The sequence below is a fragment of the Suricata suricatta genome, chromosome 13, assembly GCF_006229205.1.
Source record: "Suricata suricatta isolate VVHF042 chromosome 13, meerkat_22Aug2017_6uvM2_HiC, whole genome shotgun sequence".
Taxonomy (NCBI): Eukaryota; Metazoa; Chordata; class Mammalia; order Carnivora; family Herpestidae; genus Suricata; species Suricata suricatta.
Window position 1 is genome coordinate 7214617 of NC_043712.1, and position 18805 is coordinate 7233421.

General features: G+C 57.6%; 1 protein-coding gene across 1 annotated transcript in view; it reads left to right on the plus strand.

Moving 5' to 3' along the window:
• The first annotated feature begins 6 nt into the window (after nucleotides 1-6).
• The window catches only part of FAM102A (family with sequence similarity 102 member A), a 34142-nt gene continuing 15343 nt past the window's right edge, over nucleotides 7-18805 (plus strand). Inside the window, exon 1 of the mRNA XM_029919596.1 lies at nucleotides 7-463. Coding sequence (XP_029775456.1) covers nucleotides 318-463 — 146 coding nt within the window. The 5' untranslated portion in view covers nucleotides 7-317. The remainder of the gene's footprint in view (nucleotides 464-18805) is intronic.

The window sequence follows — 18805 nt, forward strand, 5'->3', positions numbered from 1 at the left end:
CCTGGGCCATGCCCCGCTGTTTACATGCCGGCGCAGCCCCCAGCCACTCTGAGCCCCTCCGAGCTCCGGTTCCCCGACGGTGAAGCCAGCCGGCCCGCCAACTGGACTGGGCGCTCAGACCTGGGCCCTCCGGACTCAGATCTCCGGACTCAGACCCCCACCCGCTCGGCCGCCTTCGCCACCATCTGGGCTGGATCCGGCTCTGATGTTTTGAGGAGGGGGTGTGGTGTAAGGAAAGGAATCCTGGGGATTTCTGGCTCCCCCCCCCCTTTTTTTTTTTTTTGGCCTTCGGGGCTTCAGACTCAGGGAACTCGCTCATGGCTTTCTTGATGAAGAAGAAGAAATTCAAATTCCAAACCACTTTCACCCTGGAGGAGCTGACTGCAGTCCCCTTCGTGAACGGAGTCCTCTTCTGCAAAGTCCGGCTGCTGGATGGCGGGGATTTTGTCAGCTTGTCGTCAAGGTAGGAGTCGAGGCAGCCGAGCCTGCGAGGGGGGGGGGGGCAGGGGGACGATGAGCCAGATCTAGGCACTTGGCACGTGGAAGTCCGGAGAGTTCTGGGGATTATGTGTGTCTGGGGCAGGTTTGCACAAGGCAGGGCTGAGTGATCTGGGAGGTCTGGGCCTGAGAAGCTGGTGGGGTGCTGGGCACCCGTACGCAGGTGACCAGCTGGATAGGTGGGGGTTCGTTCTTTCAGCCCCCTCTTGGGGCCCCACATGCAGGCCCATTCCTCAGACTTGCATGAAGAGCCCACCGGGATTTTTGCCTGTAAGGGCTGAGGCGGGCAGGAGTATTCCAGGCCACCTTGCACCCAGCTGGCTGCTTCAGCTGTCATATGATTTAGAGCCTGGCCAGCCACAGGTTCCCAGGCACTCCTGGTCTGGAGGGAGGGAGGTGGCTGGATTATGGCCTGCCCAGCCCTCCCTGAGTGACTGTCCTCTTTTGGCTGTGGCTGGGCTGTTTTGCATTGCAAATACCCTTGTCACAGAGGCCACCACTCTCTCTGAAAGAGGCTCAGTCCAGTTTGGTTTTGTGTTCTTCCCCATCCCGCAGGTCCAGCTGTCCAGCTCATTGCTGAGGGTGACTGGGTTCCCAAGCTGCCCCCACTGACTTGGCCCACCTGGGATTACCTGGTTTGGGCCTGTGGTGGGGAGAGTGTCTCGGAGTTTGACAGATGGGGATTTGAGTCCTAGATCTGTCGCTTTCTGGGCCCAGTGCAGGTCTCTGTAAGAGTTGTGAAGTTTCAGTAGATAGAAGGCAGTACAGGGCCTGGCCCAGTGCCTGGGACATCCTGGTTCCCTTGCCTGGCCTGTCCCTTTGCTCCTCAGGCCTCCTTGGTGGCCCAGTTAGCTGGAGCTGCTTCATGGTTCGGCGATGGGGAAACTGAGGCCAGGAAAGAGGAAGTAAGGGCTTTCCAGGGATCTCACTGGAGGTAGTGGTCAACTTGACTTGGCGTATTTGGAGACCTGTTGGATGAATCAGGTGGTCTGGGAGGATGGGTGCGGGGGTGGGGTGGGGTAAGGGGTGGGCCCACATACAGCCTAACCCAGATTTGGGAATCTCCGGTGTGAACAGGGTGGGGCGCCTTTTCTCTGCACTTGGGCCCACTCAGGCCTGGAGGCTCCCTGGTCTGCCAGGAATTGCTTATCTGAGGAATTCAGAGAAAGGCCTGCCCTTTGCTGTGGGGGCTGGTGGCGGTCCTCCGCTGCCTGGGAAGCCTGTGATCCCCATGGCCACCCACATAGCAGCCCATGGTTTCGGGGAAGGGTTGTGCTCAGAGCTAGAGCCTGGGGTCACTGACCCGGTGACCTTGGGCAAGTTACCTAACCTCTTGGATTCCAAGAACCAGCGATTGTTGGAGCTGGGCTGCCTGTCTTCTTAGCACTTCTTCCTTAATTCCTTGACTATGCCATGGAGCAGGGTCGAGGTAGGGAGGAGGCACTGGCAGATTATTATCCCCATTTTACAGAGGTGAAAACTGAGGCTCAGGGAAGGAGTGATTTCCCTGAGCAAATGCAGCAGAACCTGGATCCAGAGTTGAGGTGTGCTTTTAACCACTGCCGTGTTCCACCTTTGAGCCTTTGTTGCCTTGTCTGTGAAGTGGGAAAAGTCGTAGCTGTCCCTAGAGTTGGGAGGATAACAGGTAAGGTCTGTGCCACGCCTGGCTCAGGCAAATGGTGGCAGCAGTTGTAGTTACCATGGCAGAGGCGTCCGGGCCCCAGGCCCCAGCCGTCCTGTGTCTTGGAGGGACCAGCTGGAGTCAGCAGAGGGCCTATATGTGACCAGAGTATTGGATCCCATTGAGGAACCGCTGTTTAGCCCCAGACTGAGGTCTCCTCCCAGGCACTGGGGCCACTGTCACCCTACCTGGCAGCCTTTCCATTGCCCTAAACCTGCCTCCTCATCTAGGAAAAGTCTGGAAAGTTCTAGGGTTGGCCCACAGTGTGTGGATTTCACCTCTGCCTCCCCTTTTTCCCTCCTGGCAAGAGGCCATGGATTCCCTGAACCCAGCTGAGCCCAAACAGCTCTTCCCAGCCCTCATCCTGGATGAAACCTGAGAGGCTTGTGGAGGGAGGAGCTGATGTCCAGGCTCGATGCTCAGCGGGCTCTGGGTACCTGTCTGCTGCTGGGCAGGCGTGACTGGAGAGAGCAGACAGTGATTTTGGGACCCGAGGCTGCTTTAGAGCTGCTTTGGCTTTTGCCCAGGAGATAGGGGTGCCTGGGCCCCTTCCACCTCCACTCCCATCCCACCCATCCTGTTCTGCAGCCTGGGAGCCTCGCCTCCCAGCCCACCCCTCCAGATGGGCCGAGGCCCCATTGTTTTGGACTTGAGGTAGGGTCAGAGGTGATGAGTCCTGCTCCGATCCTGGGCCCAGATCCAACCACATACTCTTCCCAACCCCGGGGACCCCCTGGGGTGGCCCAGAGACTGCTGGTGGCGGCCTGGGTGTTGTCTGAGTGAAGCAGGCCTGTGGCCCCACCCCTGCAGCACCCCCCTTCCTAGCTGGAGTGTTTCCTTGCGTTGGGTACCATGGCAACAGCCGGGTACACAGCTCCAGCCTGACCCAATTTGAGCAGGTAGAACAGGTGGTGTGTCGCGCTGCTCCCCAGCCTCATCCTCGTGAGGCCTCTTTACAAACGGCGACCCTCACGGTTCCTGCCTCCCAGGCCCGGTGCTGCGTGCCAGGTGCCAGCCCGGCGTTTTGCAGGGGGTCTGTCCATTAATCCTCTTGGCCATCCGGAGGGGCACCGAGGCCAGAGAGGTGAAGCCGCATACCAGTCGCCCAGCTGGTAATGCAGTTGGGAAGATAACCTTTTTATCATTAGGGTTTAAACCGCCTTTGACGTGTACTTACTGTGGGCCAGGGACCTGAGGAACGCCTTGAATGTGTGATCAGTTGAGCCCTGGAACCACTCCATGAGCTGAAGAGGAAACTGGGTTCAGGCCACCTGAAGTGACGGGCCCATGTCACTCAGCTAGGGAGTAGCAGAGCTGTGATTTAAATGGGGCAGGCCCAGCTCCAAGGTCCTGGCTCGTCTTGGTAGCCAAGGGCTGGAAACAGCTAGGGCCCATGTGATGTCCCCAGACCTTTGAAAAAGGTTCTTTTTATTGGGTTGGGTGATATGGGAAAGACCAGATTTGGATGCTTTCTAGGCATCAAGCTAGGTCCTGTGATATCTGAGGAAAGGGGCCCCTAGGGCCCTTGGTGGGGGTAAAGCTAAAATCGCTGTAGATTTGGGGCCAGGCATGGGCTGGCACTGGAGCACAGTAGGCATTTGCCAAGGTCCCTGCTTGGAGGCCTTCCAGGCAGATGCACCCAAATGGCATCTGGAAGGCTTTCCCGGGGTCCTAGAAGGGATGCAGAGGTGCCAGCCACGGCTGGTGAGTTGGGAGGGAGCAGGCTGGGCCGTGATCTCTCCAGGGCAGGCTGGGGGCAGGCCTCCAGCCTTGAGCCAATCTATCCTTCGGGCAAGAAGAATCCCAGACATCCCGAGAGGATGCTGCGCCCAGTTGGCACCGGCCCTGTGGCCTGGCCCTTGCACGTGCTGGCAGTGCCAGGGGAGGGAGAGAGAGGGAGGCGCTGATCTACCTTATAGCAAGTCCTCGCCGGAGGAGAGCGCCTCCTTAGCCAACGGGTTGGGGGACTGATGCAAATGGCAATGAGGAGTCACCAGGCCTGACTGCTCCTGGCCTTGAGGGTCCAGCCGAGGGGCAGGGGAACTGTAGGGCCTCATTTGCCCATCAGGATGATGGCATTTGGCTGCTGAATGGGGAGGATGCAAGGGCGCCTGACCAGGACCCTGTGAGGGACGATGGGAATTGGCTGGGCCAGTTTTGCTGGCCCAGCTGCGTGGCGGCGGGAGGGAGATGAGTGGGCAGACTTGAGAGAAGTGGGCAGGCTGAGTGGGCAGGTGGGTTTCCTGGTCTTGAAATGGCCGACACCACACCTAGTGCTTAGTGGCTGCTGGAAGATGGGAGTTCAGAGGGTGTGCTCCTATGGCTCCTACAGCCCCAATTTGGCTGCCCCTTACTGGGGGTATTGGGTATTGGCAAGAGTGCCATATGGCAGCATTTGGCCCAAGGGGCTTCGCGGCTGCCTTCCCCCTGGGCTGCCTGCTCTAGGCTCCTGACCCCACTGGACACCCTTGGATTTCTGCCATAGTCTGTCTCCCTCATTGTACGAGGTCCTGCCTGGTCCCTGGGGCCCCTGCGGAAGGCCTTCCTTGTGCAGGCTGGGGGCACCTGAGGAGGCAGCCACTTGGGGAGAGAAGTCTGCTGGCAAGCCGTAGAGGCCACCCCAGGCAGCCGGGCTTTGGCACCAGGCCAGCCGCTGGGTCCCTGCAGGGTCAGCCCATGCTGCTGGTGTCCCTGGTGATGCCCGAAGCTGTCAGCCTGTGCCTGGCCTTGTTGTCTGCTCCTTGGACCTGGCCTTGGCTGCCAGCTGGCTACACCTTTGTGCCCTGGCAGCCACTGCCACCTGTCTGCCAGCCTGGCAGTGGCAGAGCCCTGGCCTGAGGTGATCTGACTCTGCAGAGCCAAGGCCGTTCGCCAAGGCCTGCTCCTCGCCCCCAGCTCTGGCCCGGCAGCCACTCTGGCCAGGCGTTCTTAGCAGCAATGACATCGTGTGTCTGAGGGCCCTGAGTGACCTTGAACTCTACTCGTTTGGTCCCTGGAAGTCCTGACTTGCATTTGGAAATCCCTGCTGAGCCTTGTGGCGGCCGCTGGTGTGTCTGCTCTCGTGTCCCAGGAGCCTGAGGACTCAGCGTATGGAGTGTGGTGACTGCTATGGGGACGACCCTGCGGTCACTTGCCTGTCGCTGGGGGTGGGCATTATAACACCACGGCAGCCAGTGTAAGCTTATCTTCACCCTGCCAGACAGCCGCGGCAAGGTCCGGGCAGTGGAAAAACCTCAGGTTTGCTTAGAAAGTGACTGTAACTTACCAGACCAGCTCCCAGGGCTTCAGAGGTGCCCTGTGACCTGAAGTCTGTCATTTCCTGGGCCTTCTGGCTCTCCATGAGGTCACACCGTGCCTTTGGTGGCCTTGGTGAGGCCTTAAACTGCCCAGTCTGCTCCTGGCAATGGTGTCTGCTTAGGGCCGTGGTTGCAAACCCGCGGTCTCTGCTCTGAGCCTTTTTTGGCACCTTGGGCTTGGAACGGCTCCCATATGCAGGACTGGAATCATCCCCCCCAACCCCCCGTCCCTACCCAGATGTCAACTGAGAGTGGCCAGCCAGCAGCCCCACCCCCCCTCCAGCCACCTTGGTTCAACAGTTAGGAGGAGGCAGCGCTGATGGAAGACTTTCTGCAAGTTCCGTCAGGCTGGTGCCTTGCCCCCGCCACAGGACTGGGAAGGGCATTCCCGTCCTGCCTCTCGCCGCCTGTGTGACCTTGGGCAAGAGATTTAGTCCCTTAGACCCTACCAAGTGGGGCTGGTCGTGCCTGCCTCGCAGTGTTCTTGGGAGGAGTCAGTGAGATAATGCCTGTCACACGTCCAGCTTGGCGTCTGGCACATGCTCGGAGCAGGCCAGCCTCCATCCCTGGGCTGAGTCACAGCAGTGGCCCGGGTGGCGCACCTCAGTTCCCACCGCCTCCTCCTACCAGTCCCATGGCGTCTGGCACTTCTTTGTGGGTCAGGACTGATGGGGTGCTCTGGAGAGAGCATGCTTGCTCCATGGGGCTCTCTGTCCTCCAGAGGGGTGGGAGCAGGCGAGGAGCACCCTTGGTGTCCAAGGGGCGTGTTATCATGCTGGAACGCAGGGTCCCCAGGGGGTCTCCATGCCCATGCCTCTTTCTCTCTCTCTCTCTCTTTCCTTCCTTCCTTCCGCCCTCACTCCCTCTCCCTCCCTCCCTCCCTCCCTTCCTTCCTTCCTTCCTTCCTTCCTTCCTTCCAGAGAGAGCTAGCGAGAGGACAGGGGAGGGGCAGAGAGAGAGCTGTGTCGCTGTCAGCACAGAGCCCAGCGTGGGTCTCAAGCCCAGAACCACCGTGAGATCATGACCTGAGCTGAGATCCAGAGCTGGACATTTAACCGACTGGAGCCCCAGTGGGTCTCCGTGCTTTTTTGCCCCCATTGGTTAGAAGCTTGGGGTGCTTGGCTCTGAGCCAGAGAGAGCTGGGGCACTCTCCCCAGGAGGGCCAGGGCTGGGGTGGGTTCCTGCCTGCGGGAAAGGGCCCTCTCCATAGCCAGCTTTGGAACCCAATCTGACAGGCTGAAGATAGCCCCCACTCCAGGTGGAGGGCCCTGGTTTCAGACTCTGCTGGGGGCGGGGGAGTGGGTGAGGGAGCCAGGTGCCCCTCAGTGGGTGGGAGGCCCCTGGCTCCCACCAGCCCTCACTCTTCTAGTTATTTGTTTCTGCAGTTACCTTGATCTCAGGCTCCCTTCCCCCATTGCTTCACTCGGCTAGATTGCTCAGCCTAAGAGCCACCTCCTCTGGGAAGCCTCCCCTGGATTCTTCTGCCTTATGCATCCACTGTGGGTTTTTATCTCAGGACTCCACGGGCTCTGCCCCTGTCTCTTTGCTTCTTCCTCAGAACGTGGGCAGGAGTGGCCTCCCCTGCATCTTAGTCCTGGGCCTTCCTGTTGCCGGTCCTTGCTGGCACGGGGCTGCAACTTTTCTCCCTTGGCACTGAAACAGCATGGGCACTGACTGTGTTGGATCGTGTGCCAGATCGTGTGCTGGCCACTGCCAGCTGCTTGGGCCCAGCCCCTCCCCACCCTGGGGCCAGAGGTATCAGTCCGTGTCAGGAGCAGCCCTTACCCGCACAGCAGGCAGCTGGGCACCACCGTGGGCTCAGAGGGTGTAACTGAGAGGCAGCTGGGGGCGCCGAAGGGCTGTGTTGGGTGCACCCTCTGTGGGAGGTAGGGATGCTCCTGGCGGGATGGGGAGGATGAGGGGGTTGGGGCCCGCCCCGGGCTCCGCTGTGGGACCTTGACAGCTGTTCGCCAGCTCTGTGTCTGTGGCCAGAGGCCTTGTCTCCTCAGCCTTGGCTTCTTCCTCCATCAGATGGTGTGGGGGTGCTCACATGGGGGTGGGGGCTACCTGTTCAGCACAGGGCCACGTACCTGGCAGCCAGACACAGACGAAAGTTGTCCAGAGGGGAGAAGGTGCGTAGCCCAGTGCTGGGGGTGGCTCTGGGGAAGGCAGAAGTCTGGGGCCTGTTTGCAGGCCCTGCGAGCAGACACGTGGGGGCAGCACACCTGTCAGGGACAATTTCCTGAACACCTTTTGTGTGTAGGGCCCATGGTGGCTCCTGGGGGCAAAGTCCTGCAATCACAGCCCTCCCCTGTGCCCCCAAGAAGCGATGCTTCCTTTGGTTCCAGTGAGGAGTGGGCAGGTAGTGGGGAGAAGAGCACCCTGGGGCAGAGGGAGGGCAAGGGCAAGAGCAGGGAGGAGCCAGTGGCCTGGGGGTTTGGAGTGGCAGGAGGCTACGGTGCAGGGGTCGACCTTCCCCAGGTGGGGAGCCCCAGAAGAGTCAGGTTTGTATTTTGGGACCACCAGGGGAAGCCATGGCTCAAAAACAAGGCTCAAGATTCCGCTGCAGCAAAGGTGAGCATGCCGCTGTCCCTTACAACCAGGATGGGCATCACCAGTGACGTTGAGGGAAGGAAGCAGGCATGAGCAGGCTGTGTGATGTTGTTTATATAAAGTTCAAAAGCAATCTGATTCAAAAACCCACCTGATCCAAGTCAGGATGAGGTTTTCTTTGCCCGGTGGCAGTTGGGCCTGGGAGGGACTTCTGGAGCCCATCCTGCTCCTTGGGGGCTGTGCTGAGCCTCTGAGCTGATGATGTGTGTGCACCCATGTGTGCCAGCAACGGCCGTGAGCCGCTCCCACGCCTCCGGCAGTGCTGGGCGCCTCTAGACAAAACTGCAGCTCTGTCTTGGGTGCTGGAAGCCTGGAGGAGGCCGGCAGTCTTGCTGGCGGGGCGGCCTGAGCCATCCCGACCTGATAAGCATCGCTCCTGTTTACGAGGCTGTAACTCATCTTGGCAGCCGCCAGCGGTCTTCTCTGGTTGCAGATTTCCCTTCTGCTGCTTGCAAATCCCGGCAGCGGCTTCTGGACTGCAGGGTTTGCCGGTTCAGAGGGAGGAGGGGCTCCGGAGGCTGTCAGACCACTGGAATCTCTCTAAACCTTTGCTTTCCTCACCTGTGAAATGGGGCGATAAGCCATTTGGTGTTTGGATTAAGTGGATTAACACCTGTTGTGTACGCAGCATAGCGCCTGGCACAGAGTAAGTGCTCGGTGAAGGCTGGCCGTGATTGGTGTGAATCCAGGGCAGTTACCGGAGGGGACCCAGGAGTGGGAGCAGAAAGGAAAGGTCCACGTTCATCCGTCTCTCCTTTTCATTGTTTCTCTTCTCTCTTCCCGTGGCTCACCCAGTCAGCAGACATTTGTGACTCGAGCCAGGCTACTGCCCTGACCCTGCACTGGGCACTGGGCCCAGCAGTGGCCAAGACAGCCCTGGTCCCGGACCTGGGGCCCATGAGCCGGGGGAGACCATTAGTCACATCCGCTCTCAGAGAAGTGCTGAGCACCGAGGGGAAGGGGAGGCACTGGCTTCTCCCCACTGCTCTGGCCTGACCCCTTTTATTGGGAATGGTCCTTTGGCTGACTGGGTACTCTCCGTGGATGCCGAGAGAAGGCTCCAGCCCCTCCTAAAGGTTTTGAGTTGGCTGAAGAGGAATCACACAGACATGAGGGAGAATGGGCATGCCCATTTTGGCTGCAGCCAAGACTGATGTTCAGGCTTATTCTGGGTGTATCTCCAGTGTCCCCCCCCCCCAAACCCTCCCCCAGGCCCGGCCCAGCGTAGTAAACGCTCAGTTAATGTGTGCGGCATAAGCGAATGACAGAGGCAGTGATTGGCCCAGGGTCCGTCCATAGGAGAATCAGGTATCAAGGAGGAGGTAGAGAATGGTGAGTGATGGCCTCATGGTCCTACCTGACCCTGAGCTTTCTGTCCTGTGGTTGGAATCTTGGAGAGATGCTGCAGATGGCCGGAAAAACAGATCTGAGTCTGTGAGGAGACATGACTCTGACTCTGGTCTCTGGGTATTCCTCGGTCACCTCAGAAGACCAGGGAGCTGTGGAGGGGGCAGTGGGGACACCTGGGGACAGACCCAGAGGGAGCAATACCTCTTGACCCCTTGGACTCTGCAGAGCCAGAGGACATGGCCCAACCACAGCAGGGAGGCCCTTTCCTGGAGACGGAAAGAACATTGCAAGAAGGCCTGCGGCAGCCCTTGTTAACAGCAGGGCTATGAAGGTCACTGATTTAGTCTTTAGATGCTTACTGAGGACCTACTATGTGCCAGGTGCCATCCCTGGGACTCAGAAGCAGCAGTGAGACAAAGACCCTGCCTCTGGGAACTCCACACTCTGAGACACAGGAGCCTTGTTTTGTTTTCACCTAAGACCCACACCCAGAAGAGGAAGTGGTTTATCCAGCCACAGTAGTTGGGGGAAGGGTGCTTACCTGGAAGGCCTAGTGGGGTTGGATAGGGGCTCAGAAGATGGGGGCATCCCCCTGACTCCACCCATTCAAGGGACAGGACTCTGGGGATGGGATTCCCTCCCTCCTGTTTGTCTTCCTTGGGTGATTCAAATGCCACCCAGATGTGAGTCCGCCAAGAACAACCTGGGCCATGGACGGGTTCAAGGCCTGGGGAAGTATCCAGAGATAAGGTCCTGGGTGGACAAGGGGAGGCTCCATTAGGGGCTGGCATGTCTGGCTTCTTGCTGGACCGTCTGTCGGAGTTACTTCTGATGGCTGCAGCCACATCCCTTGTTCCACATGAGTGCCCCCTGGGGGTGGACTCCTGAGGTCAGGCTTGGTGGGGCGGATGAGCACCTCCTGAGTGACCAGGGGACTTCTCGAGACTTTGCTCAAGTAGGTAGCAGTCATGCCTGCAGAGAGTTAGTGCTTGAGTAGCACCTGGCACATGCACCTGGATGCCTAGGAAACAGAAGCCAGGCTGAGCCATACTACGTAGTGGGGGGCATCTCCACCCGGGTGCATGGGATTGGATCAGCTCTTGGGCAGAGCCTGGCGGTCGACTTTGGAGCCCTTCAATGGCCTACTCTCCTCTTGGGCTCTGTGAACAAGAGGGAATGGCGCACTGTTGCCACTGCATCCACAGCCGTCGCCTGAGTGGTGGGGAGGCTGGGGCAGAAAGGCTATGTGCCTGTGTCTGTAAAATGGGGAAGTTGGCACCTGCCCACTTTTGGGGTTTTGATCCATCTCAAGCTTATTGGGCTGCTGAGTTGGCAGGATTCAAACTCAGGTGCATCTGACTGCAGAATCCTTACTCCTAACCCTGACGCTTCCCCACTGAGCCTGAGTGCTTTGGCTGAACCCCCGACCCTCTTTTCAGGCTTGGAGTTTCTGAAGCCCCCAGTGGGTGGTCCATTCTGTTCTTCCACGCATCACTTGCTGTGCCAGCCATTACTCCCGGCCAGCAGCAGGACCCCTCTTGGCAGGGGAGCAGAGAAGAGGACTTGGGGGAGGCTGTCAGTCCCACTCCCCCCGCCACACCCCCAGCACTCCGGTGTCAGCAGAGTGGCCGGCTTCTAGGACCTGACTGTTGCCTCATCCTGTCGCAGGAGGAGCAGCCGGCCTCATCAGACTGCAGCGGGCTGCCTCCCCTGCACGCAGCCCTGAACTCCCTGCAGGAGCCTGATGCCGCTGGGCTGCCACGTTGGCCACGTTGCCGGGATGGGAGCTCTCAGCCTCACAGACCCTGGATGGATGCCCTTGGCTGCTCCCCGCGGTGGCCCCTCCCCAGGCGGCCGTGCTCTCTCTTCGGGGAAGCACAGGCAGATGTTGTGGAGTTAAATTGTTTCCTTATTAGACTCTTGCCTCTCCCGGCCTGGGCTGGGTTTCATCAGCCAGGAACCTGGGTTGCATCACTGCGACCGACTGCTCGCTCCTCCAGGAACCCAGCCAAGGACTGGAGCTGATGGAGCGGGCTGGGCACCAGGACGCACCCCCTTCCCGGGAGCTGCTGGACCAGCGGGGGGGGGGGGGCTTAGGTGGTGCAGCCTTGCTCCGGTTACCTGTCGTTATAGGGGCCAGATGGGAAGAATCCAGGGTCCAGCTTTCTCGGGAACCCAGGAGCACAGCTGGGGCTGAGGGGTCCCTGGGGTCCCACTGAGTTCTGGCATATGTACCCTCTCTTATGTGGGGGCCCAGCTCCTGCATTGGAATCACAGGAGAGCTTGTTTCAAACGTTCCGCCCAAGGCCTGCAGCAGTGATGCTCCATGGGGTGACTTTGCCCCTGTGGAGACAGCTGGCAATGTCTAAAGACATTTTTGGTGGTCACAGGTGGCCTTGTACTACCCGCAGGATGTCCTACTATGATGCACAAGAGACATGAAACCCCCCTGCCCCCCGCCAAGCCCGGGATGTCAGTAGTGCTGGGGTCGGGGCACCCTGCCCTGCAGTCTGTGGCCCTGGCAGGGCCTGGGCTGTTCTGTGGGCTGCCCCCTGATACCCCAGGTTCCCTTTTCCCGACTCTGCCCCTCTGGTAACTGGCAGCTGTGCCGCGTCTTTGCTCTGGCTCCAGGGAGAGGCACCGAAGGGCCTGTCTGGTTCCTGTCTGCAAGGACCCTGGGGCCACAGACAGCCTGTGGCCAGGAGGCAGCTCCCACTGCGTTGACCCTCATCACCTGAGTGATGGGGACTCCGGGGCTGCTAAAGCTCTGGGATCTTGTTGCACTTCCTGGGTTGTGACACTGGTCTGGGCCAGGGGCCGGGGACATGGCCATGAGCCGACCTTGGGGAACCATGGAGCCTAGACCCTGGCTCCTGTTGGGAGTCCTACATCCCTCTGAGAGGCTGGGCACGGGGGCTCACTTCAACCTGGCCTGCCACCCTTCACGGCCTTTGAGGCTCTTCGGTGGCCGAGGCCGGGGAAGAGGGGAAGCTGTGCCGTGATGTCAGGCCACCTCAGGCTGGCATCCGACCCTGTCGCTCTGTGAGTTGGGACCTGTCCTGCCCTTCTCTGGACCTTGGTTTTTCCATCTGTACATTGGGAATGATAATGGCGCACACCTCATAGGATTGTGATGGAATTCAGTTGGTCACCTATATGAAACAGTATCCAGAAGAATGAGTTCAGTGAACAGGACCTGATTTTGCTATTGATTAAATTAAAGATGAGCCTGGGTGGAGGAGGGGGGAGGTGGTCTAGAGTGAGAGTTGCACCCTGTGCAGCCCTGGCCTGAGCTCTGGGGAGACAGTGGTGACAGATGAAAAGCCATCGTCATCTGTGCGAGGCCCTAGTGGTGGCCAGCTGCCTTGGTCTCTGACACATGGCGAGGCAGATACCAGGAAGATGTGGCCACACACACCGTGCTCACAGAATTCCCTGTGTTCCCTGTCTAGCTGGTCAGGAGGAAGGAGCTGGACAAGGCACCGCGGAGTCACCCCCGTGGGCAGTGTCACCCTTTTGCAGGTGAAGAAGTCGGGGCTCCCTGAGATGGACCCCCTGGGGTCCCTCACCAACCTGATCTCGCCCCTCCCTGGCCTTGTCTTCCCTCTTCCTGGGAGCCACCGCTTTCCCATTGGGTCATCTTGGGCTGTTCCCATGACCTAGGACATCTTGTCTAATCTTCACCTGGCCAACCTCACCTTGAGGTCCCAGCTCTGGTGTCACTGCTCCAGACCAGGTCAGGCCCCTGTCTGCACTCTCGGAGGCTGGCGGCAGTTACCAGTCACTTGTGTGGCATCTGTCTCCCCCGCTCAGCTGGGGACTCCTCCAGGAGGACTGCTCCTGCTGTGTCCCCACACCCACCCGGGCCCTGGGCCAAGCCAGCACCCACAGTAAGTCTTTGTGGGTGTGTAATAGAGGCCCTGCTCGGGATTTGGGGCCGGGGGGCTCCAAGGGAGTTCCGCTGGCCTGATGACAGCAGCCTGGTGTGGTGCCTAGTCCTATTTCAGACCAACCCAGAAATAACAGAATCCTGCCCTGGGATGGCCACAGAGGGCTGCGGTGGGTGGAGGGCTCGCCCTGCCTCCTGGGGTTTGGACATCTAATTGTATATCTTAAAGCTAAAAACAAAACTCCCCTGAAAACTCAGTGTCTGTAACTAACCTGTCCCCAGCAGCACGGCGCTGGGCACTCATGCCTGAAACCCCGGGCCGGGAGGCCGCCTGGTCCTCCTCGGGAAGATGAGGGCACAGCTCTTTTGCTTTTGATGATGATCCCCTCTAACCTCACGCCCTTTTCTTGTTTTTCAACTTACATTTTGATTATAGAAACGGTCCTCGGGCAGAAATGAAGAAAATGGTCCTGGTGGTCCCTCATCCCATCCTAGCCAGACCTGCTGTGAGCTCTCTCCTTCCTTCAACCTGTCCCCTCATGGCAGCGGGCAAGCCGGACGAGGCCCTGTCCCAGGAGCCCGGACTCCAGGCTCCGGGACTGTCTCCTCTCTGGGTTTATCGTGTTTTCCCGCCTGTCCTGAGCCACGTCAGCAGGACACGCAGGGGGGAACGCACAGTCCTGTGTTTTTATTTTCTTTTTCTTTTTTTAAAGTTTATTTATTTATTTTGAGGCGGGGGCAGGGGTGGCAAGAGACAGTCCCAAGCAGGCTCCGCACTGGCCGCGTAGAGTCTGATGCAGGGCTTGGAACTGTGAGATCACGACCTGAGCGAAATTGAGAGCCGGCACCCCAGTCCTCCTGCTTTCTTTCTTTTTTTCTTTTCTTTTTTTTTTTTTTTTTTTAATGTTTTATTTATTTTTGAGAGAGACAGCATGATCAGGGGAGGGAAGGGCAGAGAGAGAGGGAGACACAGAATCTGAAGCAGGCTCCAGGCTCTGAGCTGTCAGCACAGAGCCTGATGCTGGGCTCAAACTCACGAACCATGAGGTCATGACCTGAGCCGAAGCCGGACACTCAACGGACAGCCACCCAGGGGTCCTTCTCCAGAGCTTCTTTTTTTTTTTAACAAATGTCTTATTTATGACATTTCTCCATAGATGCTCGTTGGTTTTAATTCTGTCACGCTCCCCCTCTGTCTGAGACAGGCACTCACTGTGCCCGCTCTCGTTGCCAATGTCCATGGAGGCCGAGGGTGCCCAGGCAGGCCGGGTCCCTGTCCCCAGGGCCCACAGTCCATCGAGGTCATGGCAGTGTCAGGCGGCCCTCACCTGTCAGGGTCCTAGCCACCCACCAGGGGTCGTGCATGGGGCCTCTGCTATCACCAGGGGTCGTTCCCCACGGTGGCTTTGTGGACCCGGGCCTCACTGCAATGTTGCGAACTTCCAGATGAGTTAGTTCATTTTCCCCCCAGTCGTGCTTTAAAATAAAGCCACATTGATACTTCCTGTTCAAAAAGAAAGGGACACGGTTACCCTTCCCCTCACCTCTTCTCTCTGTCCTTCCCCACCCACCTGTGCACACATGGACGCCCGTGATTGTTGGCACCTCTACCTGGTTTGGAAGCTGGGGGCCAGGACCCCCTCTCCAGTTTTGCTCCCACCAGCCCCCTCGCTTCCTCTGCTCCGGCTACACTGGCCTCCTTGGCTTGGTTAAACATGTCAGGGGGACCGGGTCCCTTAGTCAGTTAAGGCTCCAACTCTTGATTTTGGTTCATGTCATGATCTCGCAGTTCATGAGTTTGAGTCCCTATCGGGCTCTGCGCTGTCAGATTCTCTCTCTGCCCCTCCCCTGTTCGTGTTCTCTCCTCCCCCCCCCCAAAATAAATAAATATTATAGTCTCTTACACATGTTGGGCATGCTCCCACCTCAGGGCCGCTGCACGTGAGCTGCTCCCCCTGCCTGGACTGCTCGCCCCGCAGTGCGGGGGTCACTCTTGCCTCCTTCAGCTCTTTGCTCAGATGTCGCCTTCCCTGGTCACCTTTCTCTCACGCTGTCCCCACCTGGGCTCTGTCTGCCTCCTCACCGAGTCCCTCTCTCCTCCACAGCACTCCCACCACCATCAGGTGTGTGCTTGCCCCATTTTGTCAGTCTCCTACCCACTGCAAGTCCCCGGAGGGCAGGAATTTCTGTTTCATTCACTGCTCATGTCCCCAGGGCCTTCAGCAGTACCTGGCACCTACCAAGGGCTTAATAAAAGGTTTATGAGTGAATCAAGGCCCCGAGACTTCCCCAAGCCTGGCCTAGCCGGCTCCCACCTGGGGCTCATGGCCACTTGCTTGTCATCCCCATTCCTGCCTTTTTTATGAACTGCCCTCCCCAGCCCCTGCGCCCCTGTTCATCTCCCTCCGGTGTCCCCCTTCTGAACCCGTGACTCTGTTCCACCCGGCTGGGGGTGCCCAACTCCCTCGCCCCTGAGGCAGTCGTAGTGCTGAGTCCTGGCTGTGCCAGCTCTGGCTCTGTGACATGGGCTCTAGACACAGATGCACTCCTCGGGGCTCTGTGACTGTGGGTGAGTTACTCAGCTTCTCTGAGCCTCACTCTCCTCACCCGGGGAGTGGGCACGAGAACACCCAACTTTCAGCATCAAAGGGCTCCAGGTGGCACATGGCAGGCCCTCAGGAAGTGGCCGCTTCTGGGTGTTTATTTTACCCTTACCATGACCTCCTGGGGTGGGCCAGGGTGGAGCTGGCAGCCTCTCCCGTGGGAGTGGTGGCATTTAATGGTGTGTTTAGAGCGCTGTGGAAACAAGGGGGTGGCCCAGCACCAATTCCTGTGAGCCCTGCCCTGCCTGTCTTCCTGCAGAGGGAGAAGGCAGCACCTGTCACCTGAGCCTGGGAGGGCACCTCGTGGCTTTCTCTGGCCTGGCCTGGCAGGCCCCCAGGGACTGGAGAGGGCTTCAGGCTTCCAGGCCGCCCGTTCCCAGGATGGACTCACAAAGGGAGCCTGCAATCCGGTATCAGCTTTTGTTCCCGGACAAGAATCCTAATCCCACTGGGTGTTTCGACATGCCCAACACCGTGAGCGTCCTGCTCAGGCCTCCAGCAGCTGCTTCCAGCTCCTGGGCGGAGTTGAGTGGAGGGGGGTGAGTGGAGCTCTGAGGGTCCATGTGGGAGCCGTGGCTGCCCCCAGCTCACCATTTCAGGCTTGGGCCTCTGGCTGCTTTTTCTCCTTCCGCCCACCTACTCCAGCGTTGCTCTCTGCCTCCATCTAAAACCCTTGTGACAAGACAGAGGCACTGTCAGAATAGGATTCAGAGACCTCACCCAGGCCCTTGAGGCCCCTCATGACACCGAACACCCTTCTCGCTCACCAACCACATCCCCTCTGCTTTCCCCTCCACTCCCATTCAGCCACTTGCGTCTGTGCTGCTTTTCCATTTACCAAGCATGTTTCTACCTCAGGGCCTTTGCATTTGCTGGTCATGCGTCTGGACAGCTCTCCCTGGTCTTTGCCGAGCCTGTGTCCTCACTTTACGTGGGCCCAGCTCAGATGTCACTGCCTGAAGGCTTTCCCTAGCCTTCTGCCCACAGCGCTCACCTTCTCATCTCTCCTCAGTTCTCCCTCCCCACCTTCCCCTCTGTTTTATCCATTTTTCTCTCTTTATCCGACCTACCATGTTTTTTGGTTTTTCACGTATTTAAAGTGCACAGTTCAGTGGTTTTTAGTCTATGCACAGATTTGTGCAGCCATCAGCACAGTCAATTTTAGAATGTTTTCATCACCCCTAAAGAAACTCCATACCCATTGGCAGCTTCTCCCCATTGCCCCTGTCAATGACCATCTTTCTGTCTCTTAGGGATCCCCCCCATTCTGGACATCTCACAATACGCAGTTGTGACTAGTTCTCTCACCTAGCATAGCTCAAGGTTGATCCATGGGGTAACAGGTGTAAGTGCTTAATTCATTTTGATTGCTGAGTAATAATTCCACTGAATGGATAGACCACGTTTTGTGGATTCATTCACCAGCTGATGGACATTTGGATGACTTTCACTTTGGCGCTATTACGAATACTGTTGTGTACGTTCGTGCACAAGCTTTTTTTTGTGGACATATGTTTCATTTCTCTTGAGTACACCTAGGAATAGCATTGCTGAGTCATAAGGTAACTGAGCTGAATGTTTTGATGACCTGCCAGACTGTTTTCCAAAGGGGGTGCACCGGGTTCCGTTCCCACCAGCCGTGTAGGAGGGCCCCAGTGTCTCCGCCCCCTCGCCCTCACTTGTTATTATTGGTCTTGATTATAGCCTTCCCAGTGCATGCCGAGTGGTAACTCATTATAGCTTTGATTTGCATGTCCCTAATGGCTAATGACTTGAGCATCTGCTCATGTGCTTATTGGCCATTTGCATATCTTCTTTGGAGAAATGTGTAGTCAGATCATCTGCCCATTTTTAATTTGGGTTGTTTTTTACTGTTAGATTGTAAGTGCCCTTTCTATATTGTTGGTGACAAGTCCCTTGTGGTGTATATGATCCGCAGATATTTTCCTTCATCTGTGGGTTGCCTTCTTTCTTTTCATTTATTTATTTATTTATACTTTTTTTTTTGAGAGAGAAACAGAGCATGAGCAGGGGAGGGGCAGAGAGAGAGAGAGAGACAGACAGACAGACAGACAGACAGAATCCAAAGCAGGCTCCAGGCTCTGAGCTGTCAGCACAGAGTCCAGTGTAAGGCTCAGACTCATGAACTGTGAGATCATGACCTGAGCTGAAGTCAGATGCTTAATTGACAGCTACCCAGGTGCCCCTAATGTTTATCAGTTTTTGCGAGAGAGAAGGGGAGAAAGAGAGACTTAATCTAAAGCAGGCTCCAGGCTCTGAGCTGTCAGCAGAGAGCCCAACACGGGGCTCAAACCCACGAACCGTGAGATCATGGCCTGAGCTGAAGTCAGATGCTTAATTGACTGAGCCACCCAGCCACCCCGCCATATCACTTTTTTGATGGTGCCCTTTGAATCACAAAAAAGGCTCATTTTTTTAATGTGTATACACTTCCTCAATATTGAGAAAGCTCATTCTTTTTTAAATGTTTGTTTATTTTTGAGAGAGAGAGCGAGCACAAGGGAGGGGAAGAGAGAGAGGGAGACACAGAATCCGAAGCAGGCTCCAGGCTCTGAGCTGTCAGCCCAGAGACCAATGTGGGGCTCAAACCCACTAACCACAAGATCATGACCTGAGCTGGGGCGCCTGGGTGGCTCAGTTGGTTAAGCCTCCGACTTCAGTTCAGGTCAGATTTCACATTCGTGGGTTTGAGCCCCGCATCGGGCTCTGTGCTGACAGCTGGCTCAGAACCTGGAGCCTGCTTCCAGTTCTGTGTCTCCCTCTCTCTCTGACCCTCCCCCTCTCATGCTCTGACTCTCTCTGTATCAAAAATAAATAAAACATTAAAAAAAAAAAAAAAGATCATGACCTGAGC